This window comes from Lichenostomus cassidix, chromosome Z (assembly GCF_008360975.1).
Source record: "Lichenostomus cassidix isolate B80296 chromosome Z, HeHo_3.0, whole genome shotgun sequence".
Classification (NCBI taxonomy): Eukaryota; Metazoa; Chordata; class Aves; order Passeriformes; family Meliphagidae; genus Lichenostomus; species Lichenostomus cassidix.
Genome location: NC_139511.1, coordinates 4,230,057 through 4,244,452, shown reverse-complemented (window position 1 = coordinate 4,244,452; position 14,396 = coordinate 4,230,057). Strand labels below are relative to the sequence as shown.

The 14,396-nt window shown below is 41.3% G+C and overlaps 1 protein-coding gene across 6 annotated transcripts in view; it reads left to right on the top strand.

Moving 5' to 3' along the window:
* The window catches only part of ZNF462 (zinc finger protein 462), an 88,723-nt gene extending 85,237 nt beyond the window's left edge, over positions 1-3,486 (top strand). For all 6 annotated transcript variants that reach the window (XM_085042552.1, XM_085042548.1, XM_085042551.1 and 3 more), the window contains one exon: positions 527-3,486. In XM_085042552.1, coding sequence (XP_084898678.1) covers positions 527-728 — 202 coding nt within the window. In that variant the 3' untranslated portion in view covers positions 729-3,486. The remainder of the gene's footprint in view (positions 1-526) is intronic.
* Positions 3,487-14,396: the final 10,910 nt, after the last annotated feature.

Below are 14,396 nucleotides of genomic sequence, written 5' to 3'. Positions count from 1 at the left end.
GTCAGGTGGACTCAGCATAGCAACAGACTAGGAGTAACCCAGAAGATGAAGGGCTGTCAGCCAGTGGCTGTCTACAAACATCTACCCCAGATACCACCTCCAGCAGGGGTGAAGACATCTGGTCCAGAAAGGACTGATAGAAAAATGGAAGAATGAAAAATCTAATTAATATCAGAGGCAAGGAGATTCAGATCCAATGGGAAACTGAATACTCGGAGTTTGCTCAATTTTAGACCAATGAACACTGACCCAATACTTTTCCATGTATTTTTACTGTGTGAAATATCTGAAGAATCTAGTAAAAGCCATGTGTCATGGAATGATTCTCTCTGGTGTGGATGAGATGATTTCTTTGGCACATCCTGGCCAGATAACAAAGAAATGCCTCAACTCTCTAACATTAAAAACATTGCTGGAGGGTTTCTCTTTTCCCCGAAGTTTCAGTGACACTGCTGTCCCTCAGGTGTCACTCAGGGCTGGCTTTGCTGCTCCCATGCCTGACCATTCCTGTTTTCCCTCCCTGCAGGGCGCTGAACGAGAGCAAGCACCGGAGCGGCGAGGACAGCCAGCCCAAGGAGGACATGGAGGAGGCGGTCAGCGCGCTGCCGGACGAGAAGGAGGGCATCGAGACCATGGTGGTGGACTACTCCCACGGCGGGGACACGGCGCTGGGCATGGTGGCTGCTGACAAACCTCTCCAAGACACCCCGGAGGCCAAAAACGAATGAGTTTGGTGTGGTTCCGATCAACCCTACTTGAACAGTGATGAGCGGGACGGGGCGGGGCGGGGTGGGCAGAAGGAAGAAACAAAGCTGCTTTTAGGACTGAATGATCTATTTTCAAAGCACTGGTACCTGTGTGAGTGTGTGTATATTAAAGTTATTTAAGTGATGGGATGATAAGTGGCTCCATTACATCACTGCATCTTTTTTCCTCCCGGATCTGACGATGGGAAGTTATATTCATCTTGGACTAATGAAGCAACTCCCCGTGTTTCCTACATTACACATCGTGCTTTGCAGTGGAGACCTCGATTGTTTTTGTGAATGGAAGCGTCGTGAGCGTGGAAGAAGTGGTGGGGGGACAACTTTTGGACGCACAAGTTTGTGTGCGTTTTTCTAGTTTTAATACATAACGCTTTTCCAGACTGAACGCAACTGCTTTAGAAAAGAAAAAGAGAAAAAAAAAACCTAAAAAAAAAGAGAAAAAAAACCCGCAGGAGATTAAAAAAAAAAAAAAAAAAAAAAGAAAACAAAAACAAAACAGAAACTGCTTTGCTTAAAAACAGTCACCTGTTTCCTAGTACCTCAGAATTAACCAAGGGAGATCTCTGCATTTGTCAGTACTACCTGTTGTTGTTGTGGTTAAATGTAGAGAGACTGCTGGGCAAGGTGGTGAATGGAGGAAGAAAAAAAAAAAGTTTTAAAGAAAGGAAAAACAAATTGTGCTTAAAATCCCAGTGTGGGTTTTATTTCTTAAAATACTGTGATTTTTTTAATTATTTTAGTAAAAAAAAAAAACAAAAAAAAGAGAGAGATACTTTAATTCCTAGATAACTGTTTGTGAATTGTCATCCTTTATTCCAGGTAAGCTGTTTGTTAGTATTCAGTTATAATTTTAGTATTTGGTAGATTTCATGTGACTGATTGTGCGGTTTTGTTTGCCACACGTTTTATTTTCTGTCAGCCTGAGGTGTTACAAATACAGCACAATTAAGTTTCTCATGTAAAAATGAGTATTTCTTTTTGAGTGGGGGACAGGGAAAGGAGACTAGATCTTATGAATAGAACCTTTTTTTGTTGTCGCTGTTGTCGTCGTCGTCGTCGTTAATTTTAAACATATGGAGATAACAAAGAAGTTTTAACTTTAAAAAAAAAAAAAAAACAAACTAAAGAACCAAACTTACAGCACAGCTATGCAGCTCATGGGCCAAACACATGGGTCCTCATAACCGTTCTGTTGCTTGTCATATTAACATCAATCAGTCTCACACCAGTAACTTTTCGTTGAGATTGGCTGCCTTTTTTTTTTCCCCTTTTTTTTTTTTTTAATTCCGTCTGTGGTTTGTGCGTGTTTTCTTATTTTTTATTTTATTTTTTTTTTTAGTTGTTTTAGTGTGGTGGGAGGGAGGGGTGTCTGTTAACACATCTTTTTGCAAGCGGAGGTGAGTTGGTTACACACGACATTGAGCCTGGAGAACTACTTTTACTCGATTCAGTGGATGGAGTTACTAAGTTTTTTTCCCCTCCTCCTTAGCTTTTTAGCATGAGGGGAGCAGTGTAAAATGGACAGGAACCTGCATACCTTAAGTGGCTGATCCTGAACTACTCCTTGGGTAGAAAAGCCTATTACTAAACTAAAAATATTGGGGATTTTGCCTGAGCAGCCAATACAGGATCTGGTGCCCATGGTATGTTCTGATTGTGAACAAAAACTTAAAATTTAAAATAAAAAGAAAAAAAAAAGGAAAAAAAAAAAAGAAAAACGAGGAAAAAAAAAAACTGAAAAAAAAAGTTTCTTTCCAAAAAGTAGAAAGTACTTGACTGAAACCTAGTTTTAGAAATGCATGTGTCTTCGTTTGTTTTTTTTGTTTTTGGGGGGTATCTGTGGGAGGGGGAGGGGGGGAAAATAGGAAGCTCTCGAGGAAATTGTGTCCTGGAGAGCTTCACGTAAAAAACGATGGCAAAAATGTTGCATTTGTGGAATAAGTGCTACTTGAGAAGCATGGTGTTTTGCTTTTGGGGATTCATCAATTGTGTGTTAGGGGGATTCTTTCTATTTTTCTGTTGGGTTTTTTGTTTTGGTTTGTTTTCGTTTTTTTTTTTAATAGGGAGGGAACATCATAGCAAAAAACACATTGGAGGGACAAGTATAAATACACATTTTGTGTCTGTATTTGTTTTTTAATTGGCCTCATTTCAAATATATTTAAACAGTTCCATACCTGGATTGGGTGTTTGTAATGGTTACCAAAAAGGAAAAAAAAAAAAAAAAAAAAAAAAGAAGAAACAATGATTGTGACATGCTTTTATCACTACTTAATTTTTCAAATAACATGTAAATATTGTAATCCATTGGATTTTGTTTTGCTAACCTGTAATAAAAAAATATGGGACCATTATCCTTTTAACAAGCTTAGAATGTCATATTTTTTTCCTTTTTTTCTTTTCCCAAAAATGTATACCTGATATATTGTGGACACACATTTTAGGTGCATTATTATGATTCTGTTGACTGTAATGACATAGAATTGAAAATAACATTTTTTTCATTGTTTAATTTATACAGAGGACTTTTTCAGAGTTTGACAGAAGGAAATAATAGCAAAATGCTAACCCATTGGCTTCAGCACTCGGTATTTCCTGATTTTAAAATTACTGCTTACTGATGGGGGATAGGAAGGGGATACTGAACTGTTGCACTGACGGGTTTGTTTTTTTTAAAAAAAAAAAAACAATGAAAATTAATAAAAACTTTTTAAGAGTGTGCGCTTGTCTGTGTGTGGTTTTGTATTGGCTTCTCTTGAAGCTGGGTCCCTGCAAGTGACTGATTCTGCAATTGGCAGCTCTGGGTGGGGAGCAAAATGCCCTTTCTGGTAAATAAAAAGGTCCTGCAACCTTTCCTCCCATGCTTCATGGGGAATATTTGATTTGCAGGTTATGGGGAGTTTCCTCCTCTGAAAACCTAAAGTGATACTTGTGGTGTTGTCATGGAATCTTTCTTTGCTGAATGCAGATTTTTTAATGCATGTTGAGAAGGTGTCAGAAGGTTGGTGGGTTTTTTTGGTTTGGTTTTTTTGGGGGGGGTGTTTTGGTGGGGTTTTTTTTGTTTGTTTGGTTTGGTTTTGTTTGTTTGTTTGTTTTTTCTTTTTTTCTGGTTGTGTTTTAATCAGATCCTGTTCCCAGTTGAAGCAGCTTTTTGATTGTACTGGAGTTGGATCTTAAAGGACTGTGTTTGCTGTGAAACAGCATGAAACCTCTGACCACCTGATAGCTTTACATGCTTGTACCTTTTTCCCTAGGGGTCAAGAAGTAGAGAAATATATTTATCTGTTAAGATGCTCATTTCCTTAACCTGAGTTTATGGGGGAAGGCAGGGAACGATGCATTTTAGACTGTCAGACAATACCTTTTTCAGTGATCTCTGGAAACAGTTGTTCAGGAAGACCTACAAATAATTTGCACATTATCTAGCCCAGAGCCTGCACTTCCACCAATTTAAAAAATGAAAGGGTTGCTCAGTGATACATCACTAAGAGGAATTACATACCTCATGTAATAATGGAAGACCTTGGGATGAATTCTAGATCCTTGCAGTTGAGTTTTCCCACCTACCTTAGTGTCAGGATTGTTTGAGTTTGAAACAAGGCTTTGATCTCCCTGTGTTTAGGGATCAGGCTGGATGTGATTGGATCATAAAAACATGGAATGGTTTGGGCTGGAAGGAATCTTAAAAGATCCATCCTGTTCCAATCCCCCTGCCCTGGGCAGGGACAAATTCCACTATCCCAGGGTGATCCAGCCTGGCCATGGACACTTCCAGGGATCCAGGGGCAGCCACAGCTTCTCTGGGAATTCTATTCTATTCTATTCTATTCTATTCTATTCTATTCTATTCTCCTATCCTATCCTATCCTATCCTATCCTATCCTATCCTATCCTATCCTATCCTATCCTATCCTATCCTATCCATCTATATCCTATCCTATCCTATCCTATCCATCTATATCCTATCCTATCCTATCCTATCCTATCCTATCCTATCCTATCCTATCCATCTATATCCTATCTATATCCTATCCTATCCTATTCCAGGGCCTCCCCACCCTCCCAGCCAGGAATTTTTTCCTGATATCTAAACCCACTCTCTTTGATTGTAACCTCTTCTCTCTTGTCCTGTCCCTACAAGCTCTCGTAAACATTCTCATCCCATCCTTCCCTTCAGGCTCTGGATCACCTGTGCCAAATGGAAACAACACAGGAGTGGGAGGGAAGAAGCGAAGGGAATAAAGGGAATTGTTACTAACAATGATCCTTCAGTTACATTACTCCTCTGCCTCCATGGGCAAGTCCCTTTTTTCCCAGCTGGGCTTCACATTTGTGCCGTGGGACAACTGGGATTTTGCACACACTGTTCCCAGGCTCATTGTCCTCCCTTTGCTTGTGAGGCCTGGGTAAATGTTTGCCACTTTATTGCTGTCCTGGCTGCTGGCATTTCCCTTCAGCCTGGAGGCTCAGGGGCTGAATGCTCCCTACACAGAGATTTTGCCTTTGTTTTCACCCCAGAGCAAAGGCTGTGCAGGAGTTGCTATGGGAGTAGCAATGTCAGGCTGATATCTCCCTCTCTTCCAAAAATCCAGCCTCCCTGGAGAAGAGTCCAGCGTTTGAGGTTGTCCTGTGGCTCAGGATCTGTAGGGTTTCCAGAGGAAAGTCCCCTTTTGGGAAGTGGTAGAGACTGTATGAAGTGTTGGCCTGGTTATCTCAAAAGACTTCATGTCAACCCACACACTCTCTTTGAGAAAACACCTAAACAAAATTGCTGATTTCCAGTTCCATGAAAGCTGGCCTAAGTTCCTGCTCTCTTCCTCACACTGAAGTCTTCCCCCAGTGTTTTTCTGAGAGCACAGGACTTCTCCACCACGAAGGAGCAGCTCTCTGGCCCCAAAGCAAAGAGATTACAAACACCACTGACCGGGTCTAGTGTCTGCAATAATCCTGCTTTTGGCAAGAGGCTGAACCAGAGACCTCCAGATCTCCCTCATGAGCCTATTTCCCAATTCCTACTTCTTTGGTGTTCTCTAAACCCTTGACTTCTCTAAACCCTTGACTTCTCTTTTTGCAAGCCCATTATTTTGGTGAAGTGTGAGCTATTTTGAGGGTATTCTCCCTGCCTCTTCTCTGAGCAGCATTTCTGCCTGTCCTATGTCTAATAATTTTTGACCAAGAGGCAAATCTACAGGTACGAGCAATACGAAATATTGTTTTTTATTTCTAAAGCAAATAAACGAGCATCTAAATGTCACATCACATAATTAAGGCAGTGATTTCTTAGCAGAATCAAAGTGGATTTTGCCAGACTTTCAGGTTTATAGGAATCACTGCCAGGGGACAGCACACAAGAGCTCTTAACATGTAGAAAATTACTACCACAGAGGAGGAGATATCGATCTCTGTTTCAGATTTAATTCATTCCAACTTGGATCCTACCATCCCTTCTCTCCAGCACTCACACAATATGCTGCAAATCAAGCGAAACACCCAACAAAATACTGCCAGTGTGGGGAGATTTTGGGTTTGCTTGGCTTTTGTGGGTTGAGCCAGTGTTCTCGCTTTTTACAGCTAGAGGAATCCAATCCAAAGTTCTGTCAGCTCGTGAAAAAATGAGAAAAAAGGCTCAAAAAATAAGCAAAATAAAATAAATTCTCATGCAATGCTCTGTATTGTGTAGCAAACAGAGAGAGTGTGCAGATAAGTGTCAGGTAGCACTATTGACTTTCCTTTTGCTGCATTTGAGATCTATTTTGTTCCAGCAGAATGTGGAAATCAATCAGATCAGGTGTGTTCCTTCTCTGGTTCCATGTCTGAGCTCTTGAAGGAGAAAAAAGAAAATCCCATGGTGAGCAGGAAGGGAATAATCTGCCCTTAATGAAAGCCTCACCTTAATCCATTCTGACAAAAGCTTTATCCACAGAAGTAGAAGAAGTCCTACCTCTTTCACATTCATTGTGTGTTATAGTAATATCAGTTACAGTACTTTTGCTACCAATTCAGTTTTAAATTTGACTGAACACCTGCTTATTTCTCTGATGAGGACTGACAGGTAAAATATTTGTCTGCCTAAAATTTTTTGCTATTTTAGTATCCTAAAATTAAATGCTTCCTAAAAGTTAGTTGTGTGAACCTTGTTATTCTGACATTGTTTGTAAAATGTGTTTTCCATAAAATAATCAGTCAAGAACTGCAATTGATTCATTTCAGCTGGGATGCTTAGGGGGGGAAAAAAAATGAAGTCAGGTGCTGGAATGAGAAGGGACATGCTTTTCTTCTCAAATAATTTCCCTCTTTGATTATTTGGTGTAAGAGCAAATATGCCTCAGCTCGATTCTTGAATTCTCTATAGAGTTTACACTTCTATTAATGAAGAGCTTAGCTCAGTCTAGCCAACTGTACATGCATGACTTCCAAATCTAAGTGAAATGTGTCTCCCTGCAGCTGTTCTGTTGTGCTCTCAGCAGCATTTAAAGAGAGGGAGGTATTTACCAGCAATGCCTCAAATTAATTTAGCTTGTGTTGAAAATGTTGGACTGAAATTTTGAGTTTTCTCTGCAACCGAAGGAAATTATATTTAACTACTGTGCCAAATATTGCTTCAAGTCTTTGAGGAATCATTTAGACTGAAGTCACTGCAGACTTCTAGCAGAGATGCTGCAGTTAAAGGAATGATAGTTTTGGTCTTTAAGAACCAATAGATAATTAGCAGGCAAGCTCTGTAAGCACTAGGTCTTTGGTGTTTTTTTTCCAGAAAGAAAACATGTTTTCCCCTGCTTAGACTCTTCAGGGCTTCAGACACGTGATTGTTGAGATGTGATTTGAGTAAAAATTGTCATTCAAAAGTGGAAAGGATTTGGTTTCTCACAGGTAAATAAACATCCAGCACTCCAAACATACTGGATGCAGAAAGACATGAGGCCTTTGAGCCTTTTTGCTGCAGCTGCAGAGTCTTTCTTGCTAACACAACAGGAATATCCTCCTGGAAAACAGGTTGGAAAATGATATTTTCTTCTCCATTTTTATGGTCGTTGGTGAGGTGGTGCAAACAGGACTTGTGCTTCTTTCTCCAGCTTTTTGGAGGTCCACGACTTTAAATATGATGATCCTTCTGAGAAAGTGGTTGTTCTTCTGTCCTATCAACCAAAAACAGGAAGGGTGATCAGATATTGACACCACATCCCATGTAACTGACTCAACAAACAGCAGCAACAAAAGTATATTTATATTCTTACCATCAGATTAAACATATGTTGTTATTTAATCCATTTAAAAGTGCACTTTTTGTGATTAGGACCTAATTCTGCAGGGATTCATGCTGTAACCTAGATTTCTTTCCATGTAATTTCACTGGAAAGCTGACAAGGAGATGCTTCTTTTTTCTCCCCATTAATTTATATCAAATGGATGCTGTCACTGAGGACACTGTGCATTGTGGGAGAGCCTTAGGTTGAGAGGATTCACCTAGTTTTCACCTGTGGAAAAAAGTAGACCTTCTCCTCAGTGTCATCCTTGAGAGGAAACCCTGTGGTTATACACTAAATTTAAACAGGAGTATGACCCTGCACCTTCACCAGTCAGCAATGGAAAATTGCTGTGCTAACAGGTGGTTAAAATGCTCAGGGAAGAGGTGATAATTTCATTTTTCATTCAAAATTGGAACCTTAAATGAGACAAGTTTCCAAGTTTCCTCAGTTAAAATGTCCAGGTTAAATTCCAGAGGGCTCCCATCCCAAAATGAGCACCAGCAAATGCTGTAAATGAAATTGCAGGGGTGTAACACAGGTGAGCTCTTCTCCAGCTCTTCTGCTTTGAGAGAGTTTACTAATTCTGTGTTCAGTAATATTTTCTGCAAATAGCAGGAACTACATTTCATGGTTGCTTCTTATGTACAAAAATGTGGTTTGCCTTTTTATCAAACCAAAGTATCTCAAACATGGCCATTATACTTCATTCTCTTTCTTTCTTTCTTTCCTTTCTTCCTTTCTTTCTTTTCTTTTCTTTCTTTCTTTCTTTCTTTCTTTCTTTCTTTCTTTCTTTCTTTCTTTCTTTCTTTCTTTCTTTCTTTCTTTCTTTCTTTCTTTTTCTTCCTTCCTTCCTTCCTTCCTTCCTTCCTTCCTTCCTTCCTTCCTTCCTTCCTTCCTTCCTTCCTTCCTTCCTTCCTTCCTTCCTTCCTTCCTTCCTTCCTTCCTTCCTTCCTTCCTTCCTTCCTTCCTTCCTTCCTTCCTTCCTTCCTTCCTTCCTTCCTTCCTTCCTTCCTTCCTTCCTTCCTTCCTTCCTTCCTTCCTTCCTTCTTCCTTCCTTCCTTCCTTCCTTCCTTCCCTCCCTCCCTCCCTCCCTCCCTCCCTCCTTCCCTCCTTTTTCTTTCCTTTCCCTAGATGTCTAATCTGAAAGCTAATGGTGGAAAAAGGGAAACACAAAAGCAGACAGTGACAATGTAAGCTTGCTTCCTAATTTTTTTCTCTCTTTGGGGTTATCTGTAGCTCCTACCCAGGCTGGCACTGTGCTTTCCCACACAGACCTCAAAGCAGAGGATGAAATGAGGTATTTCCTTTCAGTACTGAGATGTTTTGGAGCTGGAGCTGGGTGTCAGTTGGACCCTCTCAGGTCCAAATTAAACAAGAATTTTGGAGACATCAGGATCTGAGCACTGCCCCAGTCCCATGGCTCACTTGTAGCTTGTCTGAATCCTGATCCAAGCTTCATGGCTCAGATCTAAACATCTAAATTGGTGATTCCTAAACAACCTGTCTGCACAGATATTCCATTGCTGGACTGCTCTGCCCTGCCCAAGGGTTTCCATGTTGTCTTCAGCTGACTGAGCAGAAAGGAATCTTGTTTTCTTCTCCAACAGCAGGTTTCCAGCACAGCTTTAGCTGGTCCAGGTTGTCTCCAATTTCAGACTGGGAATGATTTCAGACCTTTCTTTTAAAGGTAGTGATAGTCCCCTCCTGATTAAATTTACTGTGTCATGAATAACAATCTCTAAACCCATAATATTTAGACTTTGAGTCTCTCAGAGCAGGAAGGGTTGTACAAACTTGCATTCAAAATTCCTAAACTGTAATTCTTGTTTGAAGTCCAGTGACAGACAAGGGCTTAAAACTATGTATAAATATCTCCTATCACCATTTCAAGGTCCCTTTCATGGAGGATCAGTTGCACTAGAGAGGCTTCTGTAGTTCATGAAGTTATTTCAGTTATTTTAAATCTAATGTTTCTTTTCACCAGCAGTAGATATAATTTGAAAAGAAATCTGTTAGTATTTCATCCTTTGCCACTAATGCTCTCTCAAAGAGAGTAATTAGAGGATGGAATAAGAAAAAATTGAACAAGACAATAATCTATATTACATGCCAATAGCATAAAGAAGTCTTGTCACACAAATATTTCTGTGGTGTTTCCTGTAGTAGGAACAGAGCAAAAATACTTCACCAAAAAATCTTACAATATAAAGGAAAAACAGGTTGTGTCATACTGTTGGAGCAGAAAAAGGCTTTAACATCTCTTTTTGCTAGATGGAAAACTGGTATAGGAAATGTCATTTTGAGGAATTCTACCATAATACAAAAATAAATTCTGGTGAATTGGGTCCTTGTCCATGGCCCCAGCCTGAAAACCTTCCCTTCTCTGTTACCAAAAAATGGAAAATCAGAAGGAACTATCTGCATCATGGAGCTGGGTGCTGATGAGCTAATCTGACCATAAAACTGATGTGTTGCAGAGTCAAAAGGTCATTTTTTCTCCATTGACTTTGAAGACACACAGGCCCAGGAGAGAGCAGAAATCTGTTCCTTCTGGAAAATATTTGTTTCCTCCAAGCAGCTCTACACTGCCCAACCTTTTGGTGACCACACAAAATAGTTATTTCAGGGCTTAGATGATATTGCTGGTACATTGCTGATGGTTATTGGAGAAATTAACACATTTCCAGGGATTGGGAGTGTATTTTGCTTTTGCCTATGATGGAAAGTGACATCCCTGTCCTGATCTTTACCCACAAGCTTTTTGTCCTGTTTTTTTCCCCTGTCCTGTTGAGGGGAGGGAACAAGGGGCACCTGGTAGGCAGCCAAGGTCAGCTCTCCACCTTTTTCTCCCCAAATTGCTCAGATTCTGATCCATTCCCTGGGTAAGTACACAGACATACCAAGAGGGAATATGCTTTAAGTTAAATATTTGCTCCAAGTTATACCTTCGTGCATGAAACACCCTTTTTTTTTTTTTAAATTTTGCTTTTTTCAAGCTTTTTTTTAGCTTTTCTTTGTGTTTGAATCTGGCAAGGTACCATAAATCAGGATTTACTATCTAGATGAGTAGAACGCCATCAAACACTGCCAAATCATTTCAGCACATTCAGTGAGAGGACACCCTCTTTCTGAGGGGGAGGAAATCTGCACACCTCCTTAGGGTCTGTTAAAAAACACTTCCGAGGAAAAGGAGGCTTTTCTACCCTTTTTTTTTTTGTTTTATTACCTTTTTTTTTTTTTTTCCTGGGGAGAAGCAACATCCATCTGTGTGTCTGGGGCCAAGACAAGACCCTCTCTTGTTGGCCCCAGGCTCTTAGAATGATCCTGCACACCATAACTGAGTGATTCTGGAGAAATCAGGCTCTGGACTGCCCTTGGCAGGCTTGAATCTGAGGTGAGGATGTTATCTTGCTTGGAAAAATGGAGTTTATGCTCCCAGAGCTCATTGTCATGAGCAGGATGGTAACATTAGCTTGGGCAGATGGCTTTTTCAGGAAGATGTTCTGGGAACATGTTCAGGTTTTGCCTTTCATGTGGTGGATGTGCATTCTGGCAGCTGACTTAGACTAAACAAAGGGTAATTCTGCGTTGTGGTTTCCTTCTGTCAGCAGACTGTGTGACTGGGTGATGTTCCCAGCGGCACATCTCAGGTATTATTTTCCTCCCTAGTGAGAATCCATCTTGACTGCAAGACTCAGGACCCCCTTTTTATGCTTTTTTCAGACTCCCATTGCAATATCCATCCCTCACATCCCTCCTGGTGATGCTGGAGGCCTCCAGCTCTCCAATTCTGGCTCTCCCAGGGACATCCTGTGCTGTCAGAAAGGTGATTCTGGAGTCTAAAAATGGGCAGTCAGTGTTCCCAGTCTAAAATCACTGAACATCAGCTGGAAGCACCCAATTCCCAGAACAATCCCAGCCCTGCTTGCTGGGGGTTTGTTCATGCAGCTAATGAAGAGCTCAGCAGTGTTTTAGTGATAATTTGGTGCTTAACTTTTGGCCTGTTATGTACGTGCTAATTAAATGTTTTAACACGCTGTACATGTTTTATGTATTAATAAGCAATAAGTGTACAAGTTACACTTTTTATGTGATTTAGAACTAATTGCAGGGTGGTGAGATTTCCTCCTTTATATACCTATTAAACCCACATAACTGCTGTTTTTACAGTTGATGGGTGTTCAGTTAACATATAGTAATTGCTCTTTAAAGGCTTCAGTAAGTGCATGTTTGAGACAATTTACAATGTTAGCAATTTCCTGGTGCTGTTCCTCAGAGGTGCAGGGGAGTTAATCACACTCAGCTCTGGATTTCTCTGGGAGTCCCTGCAAGCCACATCCAGCCAGCAGGGATTCCACTTCCAAGGATGGTAAACGCACAAAGAAACACTTTATTGGCTATCATACAATTGTTTAGGTTGGAAAAAAAACCCTTTAATACCATCAAGGCCGGCTGTTAACCCAGCAGTACCAAGCCCAGCAATAAAATGTGTCACCAGGTGCCACATCTACATGTCCTTTAAATGCCTCTGAGGATGGTGACTCCATCACTGCCCTGGACAGCCTGTCCCAATGCTTAATAGCCTTTTCAGTGAAGAAATTTTTCCTAATATCCCAGCTAAACCTCCCCCGGCACAGCTTGTGGTCATTTCCTCCCATCCTGTCCTGTTCCCTGGGAGCACAGCCTGATCCCCACCTGGCTGCCCCTCCTGTCAGGGAGCTGTGGAAATCCAGAAAGTCTCCCCTGATCCTCCTTTTCCCCAGGCTGAGCTCTTTCCCATCTCCCTCAGCCTCTCCTGATGAGATTTGTGCTCCAACCCTTCCCTGCCCAGCATTCTGCAGCGAGAGGAGCAGCTGGGATGCAGGGACACGTTGTTAGAAAAACAAATCAGGAGGGGCATCACTCCTTGTTTTCTGGTTTATCCTGCAAAGCCACAGAGGAAAACAACCATCTGTCCTCTTTTCTCCTGGTGGATCACGCCGTCCCTCTCTGTTTGCCTCCAGTTTGGGGACAGGGGGGCTGTGTGTCCCTGCTGCCGCACTCGGTGTCACCTCAGGCACATCACTCTGTGCCCCTCCTGTCCCCCCTGGGTGAGACACTGCCTGCCTTCACTCTGGGGGAATATTGCTCATTCCAGACTCCAGGCTCCAGCATTAAGCTGTTCAAATGCTTGTTTAAGGGAGATTTAAAACCAGACAAACAGCACCGTCCTTCTGACCCATTAATTTGGAAATTTTGAGGACAACAGGAAGCTGATGGCTGTTTCCTGAGGCAGCAAGGTGCTCTTGCCATTTAATTGACACATCTGAAATCCAATCTACCAGACAAAGCAAAGCAGGAATATCATTTGAAAGCTGTATGCCAGAGAGGGAGAGCGTGTGGAAAAGAAAGCAAATTTTTTTTTCTGTTCCACTTCATTCCTTTTGCATAATGTTGTATCCTTTTGACAAGGCAGCATAATAAAGCTTAACTCCCTCTCTGCTGTCCACCCTCCAAATGCTGACTTAAAAGAAAACAGCAAAGCTCTATCTCTAGTGTCAAATGAACAATGGGCTCCCTTCCAGCAAGAAGAAATGAGCTGATTTTGAAAGAGTTCTGGAGAAAAGTGCAAAATGTTCTTACTTCTCATGAAATAAATATTTGAGTGATAGTCACTTGGCTCATCCTGTGATATGTCAGTGAAGGCTTTGCACTCCAGGTTTGCATAAAATATTGGTTTGGGGTAGAGAGAAGGGCCAGAAAGCCCATATTGCAGATAAGAAGAGACAGAGATACCATAACATCTAATACACTGCAGAAACAGCAACTAATTAATATTTCCACCACAAGCTGGTATATTTCATCCTATCTCACTGATGAAGCTTGGCCAAAACCCTTCCAGGCAGGCTGTGGGATATTGAGATGCTGGTTTTAGCAAGCCTGGGGAAGCTCAGTCCCTCAGGCAGAGTTGAGCATTTCACCAGAGGCTGTGGATGTTCCTTTGGAGCTGCAGGAGCTCACTCAGCACTGAAAAAAGGGAAAAGTGCTTTATCCTACAGGGTGATGGGGACCCAGCATGGGCTCTGAGAACAGCCAGGAGTCTGTCTGGCAAAGCTCAAAGCTTTTCTGAAGCCACAAGGCATTCAGATCAGGCATGAAGAGTTGTCCTCACAGGAACAGCGACAGCCTTGGTGCTCCACTACTTTTCTCATTCTATCTCTTTTTTTGCCTCACTTTTCTTAAGCTGTTCAGCATGGAAAAGACAATTTTTGTCCACTGTGTTTAGGCTGATGTTGCTGTTGCTGAGAGATTTTAGAAAAGTTTGGAAAAAACTGGTTTAAGATACATTCTGGAAAGCTAAAGAGTTGTAGATTTGGCATTTTTGAAGGAATAACTTCACTCA